Source organism: Ambystoma mexicanum, chromosome 7q (assembly GCF_040938575.1).
Source record: "Ambystoma mexicanum isolate Mex_15411 chromosome 7q, UKY_AmexF1_1, whole genome shotgun sequence".
NCBI lineage: Eukaryota > Metazoa > Chordata > Amphibia > Caudata > Ambystomatidae > Ambystoma > Ambystoma mexicanum.
In genome coordinates, this window is record NC_090941.1 from 18682882 (window position 1) to 18705465 (window position 22584).

At 48.5% G+C, this 22584-nt stretch overlaps 1 protein-coding gene across 11 annotated transcripts in view; it reads left to right on the top strand.

Annotated features, from left to right (window-relative positions):
* The window catches only part of DMD (dystrophin), a 7616828-nt gene that overhangs the window by 6672020 nt on the left and 922224 nt on the right, over positions 1–22584 (top strand). For all 11 annotated transcript variants that reach the window (XM_069639082.1, XM_069639084.1, XM_069639079.1 and 8 more), the window contains one exon: positions 15062–15122. In XM_069639082.1, coding sequence (XP_069495183.1) covers positions 15062–15122 — 61 coding nt within the window. The remainder of the gene's footprint in view (positions 1–15061; positions 15123–22584) is intronic.

Sequence of the window (22584 nt, forward strand, 5' to 3'; positions counted from 1 at the left end):
TCCATATGCCCAACATTCACTGCTAAACCATCTGCACAATACATACAAGGGGAAGAAGTTGGCAAACCATGTGGAGGTGTTTAACTTATGGAGGATGTTCCAGGGGTCCCGACCAGGACCAAATGGAATGTTCACTATGGGGGAAACACCAGAAGAAAAGGAGATTAAGAAAGAAGGAACGGATGGGGAAGAGGGGTGTGAGAGCACAAAGAATACGAGGAACGGAGGACGGGGAGGAGAAAAGATTGATAAATCAGACGACATAAAAAAGGAACCGAGCAATGAGATACCCATTATACCGGGAGTGAAAACAGAGGGAGGAGGGTTGTACCCTTTAAGAGAATTAGGAGAAATAGAAGGACAGTTAAGGGCGGCTGAAGGATACTCGAACCCGGCATACAGCCCTCCACCATATGTGGCTCATAGGAAGATACCAATGGGGGAGGGGAGGATTGGAGAAGAGCAGACTGTAGAGATAGGAAATGATGAGTGGGTAGCTGCACAGATATTATTAAAATTACGAGGTTCACTAACTGGAGAAGAGAGGGAGGTAGTAAAGAGAACAGACGAGGATAGTACAAGAGAGAGTGAGATGAGGGGGGAGGAGCTATTACGACAAAGGGAAGAGATTTTGGAGGAAAGGTTAGCTAAACTAAGGGATGAGCAGAATGAATTGATCAAACAGCTTGAGAGGGAGGAAAGAGAGAGAGTGAGGAAAAGGAAAGAAGGTAAGGACGAATTGGACAAATTAAGGGAACGAAATGAGGAGCAAAGGAGAGAAGCTGAAAGGGTAAAAGCAGCAGCAGACAGGGTGTCAAGAGTAGTGCTGAGAGAAAAGAAGAAGGAAGAAGAAGAAAAGGAAAAGGAAATGGCAATATGGAGGAGGAGGGTACTATCAGAGACAGCTAAGAAATATGAAGAGGGGAAAGTAATAGAAAGAGAAAGGGTGAAATGGGAAAGGAAGAAAGAGGATGAAAGAATATTGGAACAGATGAGCAACGAAGTGATGGAGGAATTAAAAAGGAAAAGGGAGGAAAATAGTAGGGAGATGGAGGAGAGGAGTGAAGGAGAAAGAGAAGGAAGGAGTAGGGAGAGTGAAAAATGGGGGGATTTATATAGAAGTAGAGAAGTAGCAACAACATCAGCACTAGGGGGAGCAGTTGATAACAAAGGAAAAGGAGAAATGGACCTAATAGACTTAGAAACAGTGACAATAAAAGGGAAAAAGGCAGAGTGGGGGATACCCTTTATGACTGACTTTTGCAGTGAGGAGGAAGAAGGAGTAGAGAGGGAAGGAAGAAAGAGTGAAAGGGAAAGCTTAGATAAGCTATACCTCACTCGAACAAACATAGACTTGCCATGGATCAGTAGGAGAAGGGAGGAGTTGGAGAGAAGTGAAGAGGGGGTGCAAAAACTAGTGGAAAAACAAACCCATGAAACCACGCCATCCCCATCTCCATCACGCCCTCCCCCATCGCACCCTACATGCTCAACCGCCACATGCTTGCTGCGCACAATAAAGCTCGCGCCCTTCATGGACCAACTGACTCCCTATGCATGTCGGCTTAGAGACCTCCCTAGTCGCAGACAAGACAGACAAATAAACATGCCCACATTAAACACAGGAAATGATGAAAAAAGGGGAAAGGACGGAGAAGGAGGTAGGAGCAGGGGTAATAAGGACGAACTTGAAGAGGTAAAGGAAACGGGAGAAGAGGAGGGGTGTGAGGACTCGATATTATGGAACGTAAAGGGGGACACAAGACACAACTTGATGCCACTGTTGGAGAGAGGAGGGGTTAAACCACAGTATGTACCTTGGAAACATACGGATAAAGAAAATATAAAATGTAGGCTCCCATCACTAAGTGGAGGTGCGGGTAAGTGGATATATGAAATGGAAAAAACACACCGCAGGACAGAAACTAGCAGTAGGAGATGTGAAGGGCCTGTTAATATCAATATTAGGGGATAGAGCGGATGACATTTGGAAGAGAGCGGGATTCCATGGGGTAACAATAACGAACACATCGCATGATGGGGCACCATTTGCAAACTGCAGACATGCGCTATGGCAGGCACTGAGAGTACAGTACCCAGACACATCAGACATAGGAGCCATTACTTCCCGTAAGATGCGTGAGAATGAGGATCCTGTTGATTATATCCAGGATATTCAAGAGAAGTGGCGCATGGAAACTAGAGAACAATGGGACAAAACACCAGCCATATTTTATCATATACTAGTACAAGGGCTCCCAGAAGGAGTTCAGAAACAACTAAAGAAAGTAGTGGGAATGGAAGCAAAACCATGGCCAGAAATACAACTGACTATAGTACATCACTGCAGGACATGGCAAGGAAAAATGAAACAAAAGGAAGAGGACAGGAAAACAGAAGAGGCCAAACTAGTACAGAAAAAACTTACTAAATACACAATGGAAGGGGCACTAATAACTACGCCCACACCAATGGCCCAAAGCCCCACGCAAGTAGTGGCTGCACAAGATCCCGCTCAAATAGCACCTCCACAAAGTGTAATACAGCAAGTGCCGCCTCTGCAATTACACGCACCAAACATGAGAGGAGGGTACCCAATGCAAGGAACTGGGTATTATAGTTATAACAGGGGGAGAGGAGGATTTATGAGAGGGAGAGGATACGGATATAATACCCAACAACAGGCGGGGGGACTTAGAAATTCCTACCCCACAGGGCAACCCGTATACCAGGACAACACAGGGAGCTTCCCATGGCAAAGCAGGGAACCACCCGTGTGTTGGAACTGCGGACTATTAGGACACATGTCACGTACGTGTAGGGTCAGGCCAGGAACACCAGCATGGAATGAACAAGCACAACCTAGGACCTCACAAGAACAGCAGGGCATACAACAACAGCAGATGTCACAACAAGGAAGTAACCCACAACAACAAACAACACAACAGCAGCCACAAACATATTCACTGCCACAACAACAAATAACACAACAACTGCCACTGCCACAACAACAAGTAGCGTTAATACAACCACCCCAAACTCAACAAACACAATTGGGTAGGGTGACGGTGTTGGGACACAACCCTTACGCAAGGAATGGCCAATCATTGTACCCCCAATAGGACAGCCCACAGACGGCCTTGGTGTGTCCCATCCTGTCAGTAACACCTAATAGTGCGGAGGAGCCACGCATAGAGGTAACGATAGGTGACAAAAAATTATCATTCCTTGTTGACACCGGGGCAACCCGGTCTTGCATAAGGGAAGGTAAATTTAAGATGTCAGGCGAAGCCATGAACACCCAAGGATTTTCTGGGGCTAAAGGGTTGGTTCCATTTACTGATAACGTTCCCTTATCTATTGGAGATTATGATCTGTGAGTTCCACTTTTGTATTATAGTGCCTCACCAGTAAATATACTGGGGAGGGACATAATGAACAGGTTGAATATGACGATCTCCTTTACAGAGGATGGCATAATTTGCTCTACTCCAGGGATTAACATGCTCGCAGCACGACAGATTATGCAAGCATACTGTGGACAGACAGCGATTAGGGCGGAGCCAGTAGATGGCGAGCTATTCCAGTATGGCACAGACATGGCATTTGCATGGATGCCAGGGATAGAAGGGAAAATATGGAGGAGGCCAGCAGCCTATCTGTTCCGACCAGAAACACCAGTTAATGAACCAGAAGGAAAGGTGTTTGTAATGGACATCAAGAGCATTATTGCAACAGCTGATTATGTTGCTGTGCACGCCCAAGATAAAGAAGGGAGAGCATGGAGGGCAGTGATAGCACTAGCAGAAGGATGTAGGCTGACCCAGGTGTCAGATGAAGAGCTGTTCTCAGAAGAAAAGGAGGAAGGTGAAATGGTGTTCATGATGAGTGTAGAAATATGGCTAAGAGTGGCTCACAAACAAGTAGCACAGAAAATTGCAATGGCACTTGAGGCACCCGCAGGCACCCCAGTCCCATTCTTTAAGGAGGATATGTCAAAGGTGCCCAAATCATTATGGACTATTAGCCCTTATGACGTGGGATGCATAAAAAGCGTAGGGGGTGTAAGGATAAAATTGAAAAAAGGTGCCATACTACCAAGAGTGAAACAGTACCCATTGTCAAAAGAGGCAGATGAGGGCATATATGAAACCATAACGGCCCTTATAAACAATGGCATATTGGTCCCCTCAGAATCACCATGTAACACAACTGTGTACCCGGTGCGCAAGGCTAAAGGGGGGTCTTGGCGCTTCATACAGGACCTCAGGCCCTTGAACAACATAGTAGAAGCAAAGTATCCAGTAACAGCAAACCCGGCCACAATATTGTGTGGCATTCCAGCAGAAGCATCACGATTTACAGTGATTGACCTTAAAAATGCTTTTTTCTCAATACCATTACACCCAGACTCACAAGATTTGACAAGCTTCACTTACCGAAATACAAAGTGGAAACATACCAGATTACCACAGGGGTATTGTGAATCACCCTCAATTTTCAATAGAGTAATACAGATGGATTTGGGTAACGTTGAGGTGGAAAGCACAGTGTTACAGTATGTGGATGACATAATAATTTGCAGTACAAACGAAAGTAAATGTAGAGAGGACTCCTTAAAAATGTTGACAATATTGGCTGAAAAGGGGTACAAGGTAGACATGGAAAAGATACAATACTGTCAGGAACAGGTACTTTACATTGGCCAACTGATATCCCAACATGGAAGAAAGATTGCACCACAAAGAGCACAGGCCATTTCAAGTACTCCCGTGCCACAGACTGTGAGAGAACTGCAGCAGTTTCTGGGGCTGTGCAACTACTGTAGAGCATGGGTATTTGATTACAGTTCATACATAGGACCCCTGCTTGAGGGTTTGAGGGATGCCAATAAAGGGGAGAAAAAGTTGGGGTGGACTATGGAAATGAGGGAGGCCTTTGACCAATTGAAAGACGCAATATCAACTGCTCCAGTACTGGCATCCCCAGACTATGAGCGACGCTTTTTTATATTTTCACATTGCGACTCAGCAGTGATGAAAGCAGTATTGGCCCAAAAAACGAGCATGGGCTATAAACCAGTAGCATTTTACAGCGGTCACTTAGACCCTGTGATGTTAGGCCACTTCCCTTGCGAACAAGGTCTCGCTGCAGCTGCTTTTGCAGTGGAAAAAGCATCAGCAATAACCATGGGGTGTCCAACTACACTGTTTGTGGAGCATGCACTATTTGCAATATTGAATAAACCCAAGTCCACACTAACGACACAGAGGGCATCAGGTTATGAGATCATTTTGTCTAGAGCTGAACTAGCAATTGTTAGATGTAGCACGGTTAACCCTGCAAGGTTCCTAGCAGAAGTAATTGAGGAGGGAGATTACGCCCACGACTGCACCCAAATAACTGAAATGTACTCATGTACTAGAAAAGTTGAAGAAAACGCACTAGAGGGAGGTGAGCTTTTGTTTATTGATGGGTCATCAACTATTGATCAAGGAGATGGGATACGAAGGACTGGGGCAGCAGTAGTAAAAATGATGGAGGCGCCGGTGTGTGTGGCTATGAAGTGTGTACAATTACCACAGCATTACTCTGCTCAAGCCGCGGAACTGGTTGCCCTAATATTGGCATTAAAGGAAAGTTTTAACAAACGAGTAACCATATATTCCGACAGTGCATATGTTACATCCACTGTCCACTCAGGGTTATCAAAATGGAGAAGAAGAGGGTTTAGGAGAGCTGATGGCACTCCAGTGCAACATGCCCTCTTGTTGGCTGAACTAATTGAAGTAATAAACGACCCCCAAGAACTAGCCCTAGTCAAATGCACCGCACACACCAATGGTGAAGACCACGTCTCAAAAGGGAATGCAGCAGCAGACGCACATGCGAAATATGCTGCATACTTTGGTGAGATATGGAACCCCACAGACTCACAGAGAGGGAGAGGGAGGGGAATGGCTAGGGAGATGTTAATAAGAGAAGGGTACACCCATCTCCCAGCCACACAGATTATGGAGCTACAAGCGGCTGCACCAATGGCCGAAAAAGAAATATGGGTAAAAAGAGGATGTACAATGTCACCAACTGACGCACTATGGCGCCAGGGTGGCACTGGGAAAGTTGTAATACCGTTGGCACTCTTAAATACCGCCCTAAGCCAATTACATCACCCAGCCCATACAGGCAAGGAAATAATTGCAGCACGAATTAGAGAAGATTGGTTTTGTCCTGAGTTAAATTCTCATGTGTCAAATTTTATCAGCAATTGTCTCACATGTCAACAGTTTACGGCCGGTCATACTCTAAAAGTGATAAGAGGTACCATACCCCGGCCAGAAGGACCTTTTCGGCACCTTCACATTGACTATGTTGATATGATCAACATATGTCAAGGTAATAGGTATATGATTGTAGTAGTATTCCCATTTTCTAGGTGGATTGAAGCAGGGCCCTGTTCACACCCAGATGCATTTAGAGCAGCCAAATTCCTAGTAAGGGAGGTCTTCCCCAGGTGGGGAGTGTGCGAGGTGTTAAGATCAGACAATGGCCCGCATTTCGCAAACGAAATGTTCCAGCATATCACATCCCTGCTGAGCACAAAACACAAATTTGCATGTGCATACCACCCACAGGCTAATGGTGTATGTGAACGCCTGAATGGCTTATTGAAGGAGGCAATTGCAAAAATACAACAAACAACAAAGAAAAGTTGGTTGTATTGCCTTCCGTTAGCCCTATTCGAATTAAGGAATAGGCCAGGGTCCGACCACCACCTCACCCCTCACGAGGTGGTTACTGGACGTCAAATGCGCCTTCCCCTAACCCCAACGTCAAGGGCATTCACTGACCACGAAAGTTCAGCGAGTGTGTTAGGTGATGAAATGTATCAATATGTGTCTTCTTTGATTACTAGTGTCGTGTTTGTGTCTCAACAGCTCGAGCGCACACGGGGCGGGTCTACCAGCAATCAAGAAGAAGGCGCAAGTACAGAATTGGAAAAGGAGAACTTGTGCAAACTTGCCAAAGGTGACCACGTGCTACTTCGCAATTTCAATAGAAAATGGAACGATAAGAGGTTCACCGGCCCCCATCTGGTAGAGGACGTATCAACAAGAGCAGTAAAACTAAAGGACAAGCGTGCCTGGAACCACCTACATGATGTAAAGATCTACAAACTGCAGACCCGCCCCAGCGCCAACGACAGGTCCATTGGAAGAACAGCAACAACATCCCCGACAGCGGAAGGAAGTTCCACCACAGACAACGACCCAATTGTTCCCTTACCGTGCCACTACCCAGCTACCCTGGAGACAATAACTAACGAAGAAAGGGGTGATCCCCATACTGCCCACCCCATGGTCACACGTTCAAAGAGTAAAAATACTTCCGACATCTGAGCCCAAACCCCCCGCCCATTGACTCCCAAGTACAATTTTAACTTAAACTGAAAGACATTGCCTGCACAAATACACATGTAAACACGTGAATGTTCTCTTTTTTCTCTCGCACATACAGGAACTGCGTAATATTGTATTGTCAAGAAAAAGCTAACTAACAAGTTCACTGTCCAGGCGTAGATGGTACTCCCAGACGATAACTACCCAGAAGAATTGTCACACCAATTTGTATACGAAATAAAAAGGCCAACATACCTAAAAAGGAGAAGGGTACGTGTCTACTACACAGCCTTCCTCCTGGCCATAGAATATTCCATGCCCCACCTCCGCCCATACTTGCCGGTCCTAAGAGACCGATCACTTAGAGTAGCATGGGAGCAGCTCTTCGCCTGGGCACTGAATGACTATTTGATAGGGAGAGCTTAAAGGAAACAAAACTAACATTTAATAACGAGCATTTTTGAGAATTTTTAGGCGGGCAACTTTAACGTCGCAAGAATACGCTGCCAGGACTGCAGCAAGGTAAGAGCAAAATGCTGGTGAGATTAGCATATGTAATAAAAATAATAGGGATTTTTATGATCACCGGGTTCTTGGCTGCCTCTGTCTGGCAGTACAGCTATGCTATCAATTTTATTGCTGCACCCAAACCTAATATACCCCCGTTCCCTGCTGCAACAGGTGTTACATCAGGTGGTAATAGTAACATTGCACCCAAGCAAAATAGAGTTAAACGCAGCACATACTCAGACAATAAAGGTATTGATAATTATATACAAGATTCAGCACACGTCACAAACAACATATGGTACCAACACATGACCCGCATTGGTAAGCAGACAACTGAGGATAGCTGCTACGTTTGCTCATTAATACCATACGCCATGAGCGCTTCACGAACATTTGTTGCCACAGAAATAGATGAAAAGACAGCACAGTGCATAATATACTTGGCACTGTTCCAAACGAAAGGAAGATTTCAAGGAACAGTAGTGCACATGGCATGGAAAACACGAGACTCATACCCATATGAAAACAACTTCCTCAAGACCTATTTGAGTTATCACAAGACCAGTTTACATGCTGAAGCATTCAAATACATAACAAGTGGCCCTGCAAAAGGAGAAACAAAGAAAGTAACACTGCAGTATCTACCATGTGATTGGTACGCCACTGAAGTTCCGGGTAAACAAGGATGCTGGGAGAGGCCGCTGGTGACGATAACAGGAAAGGTGTATCTGGACAACAGCTGGGAGATAGGAGTGATTGGCAGCAACATGGTAACAAAAGAAACTATCTCAACCATCGAGACACACAATCACTGATGTTGGACGACGTGGATCAAGTATGTACCAATGCTCACGTGGGTAGAAGAAGATGAAGACCCAATAACAATACTACCATTGACTGCGCCCAAGGTATGCTACCAGCATAAAGGAGAGGTGGACGTAGGAGATAACACCAATTGTGCAAACGTGATGGAGTTACCTGAGGGGGGAGCGGGAACAGCAGTAATAATGGACCATTATTGGGCCTGTGGAGAAAAGGCATACCATACACTGCCTCCCCTGTGGAATGGTGTGTGCACAATGGTACACGTCAATGTACCATCACTAGTGGTACCTAAGAAGCATGTCAATGTGGCGAAATTTCCTAAAATGGATGGAGAAGAAAGAGATCTGCACCACTTCAGGAGGAGCAAGGGAACAGGACCAACAGCAATGATACTGTCCTAAATAGGAGAAAAAGACAAGGAGAGCAACTGACAGGAAATTACCTGTGAGGAAGGTCGGAAACGGCACTAACATCAATACCGCCAGAACACAGACTATTCAGCAGAGCAGCAATGTTCTTCTCCTCAATAATACATCCGGGACTGCAGGCTTACGCAAACGCAAAATGGCTCCAAATAACTAGATGGGAACTAATGATGACCATCAATTCCACAGTAAATGGGTTTAACGCAATTAAAGAGGAGCTGCGAGCTGTAAGGATGGTAGCACTCCAGAACAGATATGTATTGGACCTTCTCACAGCAATGGAAGGAGGAGTTTGTGCAAAGATAGGACAATCTTGCTGCACGTTCACACCTGCCAACGATGCTGACAATGGTACACTGACAGAAGCAGTTTCACAATTGGCCCAGATGCACTCCAAAATTATGGATGAAAGTAACGGTGTAAACAAGGATAAGAGCTGGTTTTCACTATTATGGTCATGGATGCCATCCTGGCTGTCAGATGGACTGAAAATAATAGTGGGTTGTACTATTTTGGCTGGAGCTACTCTGATCATAATTAGATTTTGGAAGGCCCGGAAGGCACGCACGACTGACGAGTTGCTGGAAATGGTGGGAATGCACCCCTTAATGCCAGCAGATGACGGCCAGCATACAGGTGTGATAATACAGGAGAGGGAGAAGTTGCGCACCCAAATCATCACCAACCATCTAGACCCACCATCAGTGAAGATCGAGAACCCGAGGAACCCCAGGAGCTACATAGGAAGATGGGTATACTGTACTCCTGGAGGAATCTGTGAATATATGTATTGGTCATTTGAAGATCATGTAAACCATTATGGACATCTCGGAGGAATAACTAAGATATGGAGAGTAAGAGGAGATAACGAGAAGGATATGTTTGTGGTCGACAAGTCGACCAGAGGGGGGACTGAAGTGGGAGAATGGAAGACCAGGCTCCCGCCCTTCACCTCTCGCGCTTGGCCTAGAGGGTCACGACCCAGACACCCGCCGCGAGAAGAGTTTGTCCATTTACCAGACGACCAGGTACCCTGGTACAGGAACATACGGATGTGTCCATCTGCCTGCCCAGCAGCCCGCACTGGCCATGCCGACACCTGCGGCACGGATCAGCTAGACTAAAATCTACACGTCATTAGAGATGCCATGACGACCTAGACAACGGGAAGCACATCTGTACAAATATACACACTGAACATTCCCACACCAATCTACACGAAGAATATACTCAGTGCTATGACGTAGGCGACAGGCATATTCACGGACGTGCATCTTTATTATTTTTACATAGGCTTTCAGAATGCAGAAATGCAAGACGCGTCATGAACTCATCTATAACGCTTGCTCACGCTTCTCTTGAAACCCGTTACCACCATGAGAGGTATAATGGAGACACGATACTGGTCATGGAACTATATGCTACTATAACCTAAAGCACCTATGCACCAAACGGACTACTTATGCACCAGGCCCGAGTAGGCCTCAAACAAGAGCTCCCGTGGACATTAACAAAGCAAGAGTCAGGTTGCTGATCCTGCAGAAAGAGCCCGGTGGAGCAACCAGCCAAGGTCGCAATGTTGCAAACCCACATTCCAAGAACAAATCATCAAAGGCACGATGTTGCAACCTCGTACTCCGCGCACCAACGTTAAAGTCACACCGGCAAATTAAACCAGACGCGCAGTGGAAAAACAATATTAATTGTGCAGAATTCTGCCTCTTTCACGGTCCCTCCCCACGTGACCAAGCCGAACCTGACGAGATGCCAAACCCAGGAGAGTAGAGGCGTCTGGATCTATCGCTACGGGACACAGGCAGATACACATGAAAGGCTCAATGGACATCTGCGACAGTGGGAGCGGTCAGCCTTCCAGCTATGAATAAGTCCTCACATTGTCTGCACGTACCCATAGTGAAACACTGTTGCAACTTGCAGGTACACCGAGAGCTGGGAACAGCGGTGGTCCCAGGCTGGGAAGCTCACGGGCGCACCAATCAGAACATGGGGCTCCTATCACTGGCGTCAGTAATGTTAACCAATCCCCAGGAGTCATCATGTAACAATTCTCATGTATCTAATTGTAGGGACAACCCAGATATACCACCTGACTACCCTTTGTCCACTAACATCGTTCTCTATATGTGTGCTATACTAACCCTACCACTCGAGCAACCAATTAAGAGTGGCGATAGGTTTTTTGTTAACTTTCTGAAGTGACGCAAGTAGCGCGTCATAATACAGTAAAAGGGCCTGCGAGCCCCACGATTGTGTGTGTGTCAGGACGAACGCGTACGCTCCTTGACCCATCCCTGCCGTTTTGTCTAATAAACAGCAGAGTCACCTTGCTCCTTGTGTGTGTCTCATACTCTATCTCATCTGGGATATACGGGAGGAGTTGGGGCCTCCCTGCCCGGAGGTCTGCGGACGGCCCGGCCGACCCCGGCAGAATTTCCCCCCGACAAGTGCCAAAGGTTCTAAACCCGTGCCATAGAGGTTTAGCTCCTCAAACCTATCTCTCTTCATGTCCTGGTATCTTGGGCCACTTCATAATCTCTCTGCTCCTATCTTAGTTAATAAAGGTTTTGAAACTAGCCTCTTTGAGTCTGTGTCTCTCTTGATACCATGCATGTCTCACAGTGACAGCAGGATTCTATCCATAGCACCTCTGTGCCATTTAATGTGCCTTTGTGTGGGACGGAGGGTACCTGGCCCTCTTAGTCAAACCCTTGGAAGTCCCCATAGACAAACAGAAGATTTTGTCACAGAAAATGTCAAACCTGAGTCAAAAACTCATACCACACTGACAGGTCCTTGTAGGATCTCATGTTAAATATGGTATTTCAAAATGGTTCTTTGCCTGACTATAGGGTTCCTAGTGGCCAGTGCTTTCAAGACAATGAGCACTGGTGTTAATAGATTTTTGGTCTCCCATAAAAAGTAGGTGTTCCTACGTTTGCGGTTGTAAATGCTTTGATTATTTTTACTGGTATCTGAGAGAACAATTCTGGCCAAGCATGGCTCGCTCAAACGATATTGCTTAATTGAGACTTGACAGTCTGCCTTTAAGTAACTGAAAAAGAGCGAGAACAAATAACAGAAGAGGCAAAAATTATTTTAGCAAATTGCTGCCAGCAAGATAACTCAGTTAAGCACTTGCTTCTCATTTTCCGTCTGTAAAGTAAGGTCTGGAAACCCTCTGACAGGGTAAAGGTCGATAAACAGAATGGTTACTACAGTTTACAGGAGCAAGCAGAATCCAGCTATCTGAAAACTGTTCCACCATCAGTGCACTTGGGGGAGGTACCTTTATGGTTGCATTTGAAGCTTTAGAATATGTAATCACCATTACCATAGGGCAGAAATATAATCTACCTTATATCAATGTTATTGCACCACCACTGAACAGGAGTTGGTGAATTGATAAACATGGTTTTACCTTTTATTCCATGCTTTAAGTGGGCCGGGGCTGGCCAGGTTAGAGTCCTTGCAGTCTCCAAAAAATGTGTCAGAGTCATGGCACTGCTGGGGCTCCCTAAACTCCTCTGACAGCCCAGTCACTTTGGCTGCTAGAGGCCAAGATCTTTTTTTCTAAAGCCTGAGGCTTTCGCTCAAGCGCAAGAGCGTCATGCTTTAGAAAAAAAGGGTGTTACTTCCATAATGGTGGGTCCTGCACTTGCAAAGCATCCCTTTAACTAAGAGATGTGCAGGGGCAAGCACTACCATTATGGAAAGAAAAGCTAGGACACTAGAAACCGAGACCTTTTTCCTAAAGCCTCAAGAGCTTCAGGCTTTATGAAAAAATGTCTTGGCTTCTGGCTGTCTCGACTTATCATTCTAATTGGTGGTACTGACCTCTGCAAGCATCCCTTTAAGTAAGAGATGAGCTGAGTACCTTATTTTGGTCCCCAATACTTATTATCGGGTGTTGCTAACCAAGGCCTGATTCAATGTTATACTGTTTAAAGCTATTGCAGGTAAATCTCCTGGGTTTTCTCATACAGGGAATGATCAATGTTTGTGTGCAGAGTTCGAATCACTATCTCATTTTGTGTTAATGTGTCTTCTCTGTGGCGACATACCAAAAGATATTTACTAAATGTACTTAGATCCAGGAGCCTACGTCAATGGAGACGGGCCCTCTTACTTTTACTGGCCCTCCCCACAGTCAGAGTTGCCTTTGCCTTTTTTTTTATTGCATGGCATAAAAGAACCATTCTTTGCCGTGAGGCTGGTAAATCACGATGCAATGTATGTTTTATATTGATACCCTCACTTTTATTAATCAGTAGTGCACATTTTAATATTGTGATGTTAAGATGAATTATGTTTTTAGCTTTCTGCTGTTATACATTGTTCTACTGTTTGTGAGTCACGTCATGACCCAATGCTTTGTTTTTATGATGTTTTTTTCATTTTGTTTGATGGGTCCTTTGAATCCGAATAAACAGATTTGGCTTGACTTGAACTAAGAGACGCCTGATGAAGGTTGGCACCACCATTAAGGAAGAAAACATGTGGCATTGACCACCGCAAGGCATCCCATTAGCAAAAATATGCACGCATCATCACTGTCTCACCAAGGGTGCGATGGTCTCGATCACTGCATCTTTTAATTAAAGGGATGCCTGGAGGGGGGTTGGTGTGGCACTGACACCTGCCAGGCATCCTTTTATGTAAGAGGGGCAGGGATCATCACCCTTGGACCTCTGGTGAGGAGGTGATGACCTCTGCAAAGGGATGCCTGCAGGTGCTTAGTGGAACTTACCTTCTACCCATTAGGCTATGACCCCTTTAGGCCATGCCCCTTCACAGAGTCTCCCCCTCGAGTTCACGTGCCAGTTAAAGCACTGCTTGTATTAAAATACTGCACTGCTTGCGCTGCTAGCATCGGCAACATGATATATAAAATAGGATTGCGGATGCAATTTTAAATTCCTCTGTTTAGTGCGGTGTCTCAGGCCCAAGTGGTGCGATGCCTAGGAAACTTTCTTGAATCTGCAAGTTTCCATTTTTTTTTGCTACCTGGCTCAGGATGATGTACTCAGAAGGAGGGTCAAGTCAAACATCGATTGGCTTTAAGTTACTTCACTCCAGTTTTTTGATGGTTTGACTGACAACTTGTTTTGGCATGTTTATCGATCCACGTGTCAAATTTTCATATTTCAAAGGCAAAGCAATCTTCTACTTCTTGGCTGGAGCATTAATGCAAAATGATTGAAGCCAAAATCTCCTGGCTCTCAAAGGCTGGTTCTCCTCCATCGTTCACGGGTTCTTAGGTTGCTATTGCTTAACTCTTCCCTTACTACTAATTTATTAGGGTGTTTTAACGCGCTACTTCTGGGCACTGATTAAAGAGAATCAAATGTCAATTTTTGAAAATAGATTGGCAAGCACATGTGTACACGTTTTCTTCTTAGTTCTGTAGAGCCCACAGTTGCAAACATGTGGCCTGAAAGGTGTTTTATATCATGCAGTGAGGACTGGTCAAGGTGCACCACCCTGCCGCCATCTTGAATATCCTAGTAAAACGAAAGCACCCTTCCTTCTGACATGGCTGTCCACCGAAGCGCCGCCTGTGACAGAAGGAAGCCAATAAGCATATGCGGATCAGGCCACGAGACATATCTGCTGCTGGTTCAGCTCTTTTATCTCTGGCAGGACTTCAGGGGTGGGGGAGGTTTCCACATGTATCTTTGCGCCTCGATGACTTCAATTTCACCCAGATTAGGATAGGAACTTCAGAAGCGCGGGTTAATCCTTCCTGCTTTCATGGGCAACTGAGCAAACAGGCCCATATCAGCCTGGCCGAGTGTAAAATTGTAATTCCAAAGATTAATGTTGTCTTTCCTGTTTTCTTTGAACTTGACCTCCATGTCTACCTCTTTTTTCATTTTACAGCTTCTGTCCAGGGCCCCTGGGAGCGGGCGATCTCACCGAACAAAGTGCCATATTACATCAAGTAAGTGCCGCACTGTTCCCTCAATGCTCCATGTATGGCCCCGGAGGAATGTACGCTTTCTTATAGTGGAACGCCTTGTGGTGAAGTGAAACCAAACATGATGGCTTGTTTAATGCCTATCTATGTTGTTTTCCATGAAACTAGAAAATTGGACGTGCACACTCACACTGTACGTTTTCATTCTCCATGAAGAGTGCTGTGATCAGGCCTTTTTGGTATCCTCCAATTTCACCTCATTCATTTAATTGACCGGCATGTCAATCATTTCAATACAAGGCCTTTTCACTGGCAAAGTGCACACGGAGTTCCGTGAAAAACTCACTGAACTTTGGTAGACACTTTTTTTTTTTAATTCTTCTTAAAATTAAATGCGAATAATAACCAACAAGACGGAATAAAGAATAAAAAAGAGAAAAGCAAGAGAAATAAAACAAATCGAGACAAATAAAGGAAAGGGGGAGGTCTTTTGGGGCAAAAAAGTGGGTCTGTAGGTGCCCCCCCACTCTCATTTTGTGATACAGAAGAGCAGTCTATAAATTAAAAAAAATATATATATATTTCAGAGAGATGACTAGAGGTGAAATGTTGCAAGATATATTGAACTTGAATAGCTTTAATTGAAAAGTCATTGATTTACATTTTCATTGCTCACATAAAACAATTGGACTAAGATTTGGGCTGCTGGAGGCAGCCATGTCGTACTTCACTTGCGTAATGCGTGCAATGTTCAGCTGTTAGCTCACAGTGCGTCATCATATGCAAGTGCACGCTGGTATATGATGGAGTAATGTGCTCCCGTGCACTGTAGTAGCTGAGCCGCAAGGCAGTTAGGGGGTTGGCACACTGCATCCTCTGTGTCCCTGGTGTTCTCCTCCACACTTAAGTCATCTAAGTGAAGCCGCACAGCTACATCTGTCTTGTTTGACTGTAGGCAAGAGACTGCTTTGCTTGAAATTTCCACTGTCGCTTGTCATTTTGCTGGCCTGTGGTGATGTGCAGAACAGTTGCCAATCTCAGTTTGGCCTCTTAAATCCCGTTCTATCGTCTACACTGACCCTTGCCGAGGTTGGATTGCTTTGAAAACTGGAAATCTCAGCTCTGAAATGAAAATGGGCAAGAAGTACTGGCAAGTGTGGATGTGTGTGTAGAAGCAATATTCGAACAAAACGAGGGGTTGCCGCGATCAACACTCCCCATTCCTGACAAGTGTAGGCATGGTGCCCTAGGGTAACTGATAAGGATGTTTAATTTCTACCATTGGTTTATAACAGGGCTCTCCAGATGTTTTGGACTTCAACTCCAATAATCCCTCGCCAGGATTATTGGAGTTATAGTCAAAAAACATCTGGAGAGCCAAAGGTTGCAGACCCCTGGTTTATAAGATTATTTTCAATATTGGATCGTTTCCTATCTGTCCAGAAAAGGGAATTCTAGTGCTGTGCCCAGAGCATTCATTAGTAGGTTGTTTGGGCTAGTGAGTGGGGGGCAAGTGGGGTGGTGAAAGCCTCATTCCCTCAAGTTAACCCTGAAGACTTTATCAGCATTTGCGATGCAGCAGATGAGGGCAAATGCCTGAGACTAGTCCAATATCAACAAGCATTGAAAGAGCCAATCAGAAAAGGTCTTTCTTCACTCTGTGCACCAGAAATTAGCAGAACAAGGTTGATACACGCGATCGCAATGTCTGTCCAAAAACAGTGGTTATTTATTATATACTGGTCAACACAATAAAAAAAGTGTGATGTATTGGAGTGTGTTTCTAAATGAATAAATCATTTTAACATAATGTAAATAAATGAGCGATATACAACTTGTGTTTACAGTGCCAAGGGCTTGGTGGATGTTGCCCACCTCCGCCAATCCATTAGAACTTGATTGTAATTTGCAGTTTGGCAGTTGTCACTTGTCAGCACTTCGCTTGAACGCAAATGTCTTTCAATTCTGGGAAGCCAGATATTTGGCCACAGCTAAACAATCTTTTTTAAAATATATGGGAGATGCTCGTGTCTAAAACTAGCACTGCCACATCCGAACGCATGTAACCACTGATGATGAGTGCTGGGGTGGTCCACAGAAATGTTAGCAGCTGTGCAAAGCCCGAAGAGTCACCCAGAGAGATACCAGATTGAAAAAGCACTACATTTTGCAACTACATCACAAATTGTAATTTATTAAGGCGGGCTTATTTATTTTTCCAGTCCGAACCTATGCAGTAAAAGTATGTTTTGCTGAAAATGACTGGTGCCAGGCCATTAAAACATAATTCTGAGAGTAAAGCAATATATGTCTGTAGGGCCAGGTGGGCAGGTCGGGGGCAATGAGCTTGCCTTGGGAACAAGATGATGCCATGCAGCGTGGATTCCTCCAGCCCTGGTCTGGCACTTAGAGGATGGAGACGTCTGTCATGCTGTATCCATAACTAATAATAATTATAATTAGCTGCAAAGAAGTTATGCTATGTTATGTTACCAACATGTGTGTAGCACATGTGCCCTTGCTTTGTTACTGCAGCCCTGAGGAGTTATAATAACATTGTAGTTTTATGAAGCGGTAATACCGGCTTCCTTCCACTTCTAAGTGCTGTAATAACGGGGTCCTTCATCATCATTGCAATCGTACTCAATTTTCCAACCTAACAAGAATGAAAGGCGGAGCCACACCTTGCAGTTATTCACACACGTGACAGCATGTGCCCAGAGATCCCTGAAGCATTTAACTGGATAAACAGGGTAATTCATAGAAATTCGCACAAAAGTGGCGCACGCGACTGGCGCACAGTGTGCCCGTGCGAATGTCTGCGCCAGCCGCGTGCGCTAAAATCGATTTCCGCGCACAGCGTATTCATGGATTTTCGCATCCAAAACCAGCCGTGGCGCAGCGTGGCGCAGCGACCCTGCAGCAGCGCCAGTTACGCCCCCAAAAACGCCCTCGCGCAAGGAAAAGCCTTCAAAATCCCCAAATAATCGCAAAGGTCTGCGCTAACCCTGGACCAGTTCACAGGGCTGTCAAAGAGCAAACGCCAAGCAGGGAACGTGTATTTCAGTGGTTCGCGGGAAGTTCCACACGCGATTTCCTGTGTACGTGTGCATCAAGGGTGCGCGGGAAGTATCACATGCAAAATCAGCAGGGTACGTGTATTTCAGGGGTGCACGGGAAGTATCACATGCGATTCCAGCAGGGTACGTGTATTTCAGGGGTGCACGGGAAGTATCACACGCGATTCCAGCAGGGTACGTGTATTACAGGGGTGCGCGTGAAGTTCCACACGCGATTTCAGCAGGGTACGTGTATTTCAGGGGTGCGCGGGAATTTCCACACGCGATTGGCCCCGTGCAAGCAGGGTACGTGTATTTCAGGGGTGCGCGGGAAGTTCCACACGCAATTGGACCCGTGCGAGCAGGGTACGTGTATTCCAGGGGTGCGTGGGAAGTTCCACACGCGATTTCAGCAGGGTACGTGTATTTCAGTGGTGCGCGGGAAGTTCCACACGCAATTTCAGCAGGGTACGTGTATTTCAGGGGTGCGCGGGAAGTTCCACACGCGATTGGCCCCGTGCGAGCAAGGTACGTGTATTCCAGGGGTGCGCGGGAAGTTCCACACGCGATTTCAGCAGGGTACGTGTATTTCAGGGGTGTGCGGGAAGTTCCACACGCGATTTCAGCAGGGTACGTGTATTTCAGGGGTGCGTGGGAAGTTCCACACCCGATTTGCCCCGTGCGAGCATGGTACGTGTATTTCAGGGGTGCGCGGGAAGTTCCACACGCGATTGGCCCAGTGCGAGCAGGGTATGTGTATTCCAGGGGTGCGCGGGAAGTTCCACACGCGATTTCAGCAGGGTACGTGTATTTCAGAGGTGCGCGGGAAGTACCACACGCGATTTCAGCAGGGTACGTGTATTTCAGGGGTTCTGGGGAGTACTGCACGTGAATTGGCCGTGTGGGTCCTCTCAGGTGTTCGCTCTACAACCTCCACGGCCCCTGCAGGCAGCCCACACAACGGGGGACTACCCTGCACCCCTGCTCATGTCCCGCAGGCAGCCCATCCACCATGGGCATGCCCCCCAGCCAAACCACATGTCACCTTGCACTACTGATCAACAATGCATGTCTCCCAGCACCCCCACCCCCCAGCAGTCAGGGGCACCCTCCACCAGGCCCCCACTCATGTCCAACTCATGTCTCCCACCACTCCCACCCCCCAGCCACCAGGGGCAGCCTCCACCAGGCCCCCACTCATGTCTCCCACCACCCCCACCCCCCAGCCACCAGGGGCAGCCTCCACCAGGCCCCACTCATGTCTACCACCACCCCACCCCCCAGCAGTCAGGGGCACCCTCCACCAGGCCCCCACTCCTGTCTCCCTGCACCCCCTACCCCCCAGCAGTCAGGGGCACTCTCCACCAGGCTCCCACTCCTGTCTCCCAGCACCCCCACCCCCCCAGCCACCAGGGGCAGCCTCCACCAGGCCCCCACTCATGTCCCCTATTACCCCCACCACCCAGCAGTGCAGGGGCAGCCTCCACCAGGCCCCCACTCATGTCTACCACCACCCCCACCCCCCAGCCACCAGGGGCAGCCTCCACCAGGGCCCCACCCATGTCTACCACCACCCCCACCCCCCAGCAGTGCAGGGGCAGCCTCCACCAGGCCCCCACTCATGTCTACCACCACCCCTACCCCCCAGCCACCAGGGGCAGCCTCCACCAGGGCCCCGCCCATGTCTACCACCACCCCCACCCCCCAGCCACCAGAGGCAGCCTCCACCAGGCCCCCACTCATGTCCCCTATTACCCCCACCCCCCAGCAGTGCAGGGGCAGCCTCCACCAGGCCCCCACTCATGTCTCCCACCGCCCCCACCCCCAGCCACCAGGGGCAGCCTCCACCAGGGCCCCACCCATGTCTACCACCACCCCCACCCCCCAGCAGTGCAGGGGCCGCCTCCACCAGGCCCCCACTCATGTCTACCACCACCCCCACCCCCCAGCCACCAGGGGCAGCCTCCACCAGGGCCCCACCCATGTCTACCACCACCCCCACCCCCCAGCCACCAGGGGCAGCCTCCACCAGGCCCCCACTCATGTCCCCTATTACCCCCACCCCCCAGCAGTGCAGGGGCAGCCTCCACCAGGCCCCCACTCATGTCCCCTATTACCCCCACCCCACAGCCACCAGGGGCAGCCTCCACCAGGCCCCCACTCATGTCTCCCATCACCCCCACCCCCCAGCAGTGCAGGGGCAGCCTCCAACAGGCCCCCACTCGTGTCTCCCTGCACCCCCACCCCCCAGCAGTGCAGGGGCAGCCTCCACCAGGGCCCCACCCATGTCTACCACCACCCCCACCCCCCAGCAGAGCAGGGGCAGCCTCCACCAGGCCCCCACTCCTGTCTCCCTGCACCCCCACCCCCCAGCCACCAGGGGCAGCCTCCACCAGGCCCCCACTCATGTCTCCCACCACCCCACCCCCCAGCAGTGCAGGGGCAGCCTCCACCAGGCCCCCACTCATGTCTACCACCACCCCACCCCCCAGCAGTCAGGGGCACCCTCCACCAGGCCCCCACTCCTGTCTCCCTGCACTCCCTACCCCCCAGCAGTCAGGGGCACCCTCCACCAGGCTCCCACTCCTGTCTCCCAGCACCCCCACCCCCCAGCCACCAGGGGCAGCCTCCACCAGGCCCCCACTCATGTCCCCTATTACCCCCACCCCCCAGCAGTGCAGGGGCAGCCTCCACCAGGCCCCCACTCATGTCTACGACCACCCCCACCCCCAGCCACCAGGGGCAGCCTCCACCAGAGCCCCACCCATGTCTACCACCACCCCCACCCCCCAGCAGTGCAGGGGCAGCCTCCACCAGGCCCCCACTCATGTCCCCTATTACCCCCACCCCCAGCAGTGCAGGGGCAGCCTCCACCAGGCCCCCACTCATGTCTACCACCACCCCCACCCCCCAGCCACCAGGGGCAGCCTCCACCAGGGCCCCACCCATGTCTACCACCACCCCCACCCCCCAGCAGTGCAGGGGCAGCCTCCACCAGGCCCCCACTCATGTCTACCACCACCCCCACCCCCCAGCCACCAGGGGCAGCCTCCACCAGGGCCCCACCCATGTCTACCACCACCCCCACCCCCAGCAGTGCAGGGGCAGCCTCCACCAGGCCCCCACTCATGTCTACCACCACCCCCAGCCCCCAGCCACCAAGGGCAGCCTCCACCAGGGCCCCACCCATGTCTACCAACACCCCCACCCCCCAGCAGTGCAGGGGCAGCCTCCACCATGCCCCCACTCATGTCTACCACCGCCTCCATCACCCAGCCACCAGGGGCTGCCTCCACCAGGGCCCCACCCATGTCTACCACCACCCCCACCCCCCAGCAGTGCAGGGGCAGCCTCCACCAGGCCCCCACTCATGTCTACCACCACCCCCACCCCCCAGCCACCAGGGGCAGCCTCCACCAGGCCCCCACTCATGTCTACCACCACCCCCACCCCCCAGCCACCAGGGGCAGCCTCCACCAGGGCTCCACCCATGTCTACCACCACCCCCACCCCCCAGCAGTGCAGGGGCAGCCTCCACCAGGCCCCCACTCATGTCCAACTCATGTTCCCCTGCACCCCCACCCCCCAGCACTGTGGGGCACCTGCCAGCAGGCCCCTACTCATGTCCAACTCATGTTCCCCAGCCAACATGTCATCACAATCTAGATCCCTGGTCCCTATGGTCAGCCTCCAAATGCAAAACACCCACCCGAGTATTGCATCCACCCACTCAGAAATGGCAATAACATGAAAGAGCAGCAATTGCAAGTTTGGAAACAAACACATGTCCCTCACATACACCCAATGGGTGTCAGTGAATCTCAAAACCCATATCATGATATGCATGAAACCAATGAGATGATACTACACATTGAAGTTTGATCAAAAAATATGTATTGAAGGAAACATGAATTGAATCAAAAATAAACTAACAGAAATGGGAATGTAAAAAAAGTAAAAAGAAGCATGTCCATGAAAAAATGCAAAACCAAAAATCAGAATCCAAAGGAATGGTGTCCAAAGTCACAGTCCAGAAAAGAAAATCCAATGGGAAATTATATTTGAAAGTCATTGCTCCATGGGTAAATTGTAAAAAGAAAAGAAAATCCAACAGTGAACTATGTACAGGTGAACAAGCCAGGGTCCATGATCCCAACAAAAGAAATGAAACCTATCTAACAACACTACCTAATAAAAAATAACTATATACAAAAATGTGGCCCATTGTCCAAAAGGTCCAAAGAAAATGCAAAAACAAAGGAAACCTAACACTAACTACATAACTATTTACATGGGCAGCGGGCTAGTCCAACTGCTCACTGGATGTTGTCATGGGCCAGGACATCATTGAACTCCTGTTCAATGGCTTGGAGGGGGGCATGTTCCCGGGCCCGAGGTCTCGCAGGGATAAAGCAGTGTCCAGCTCC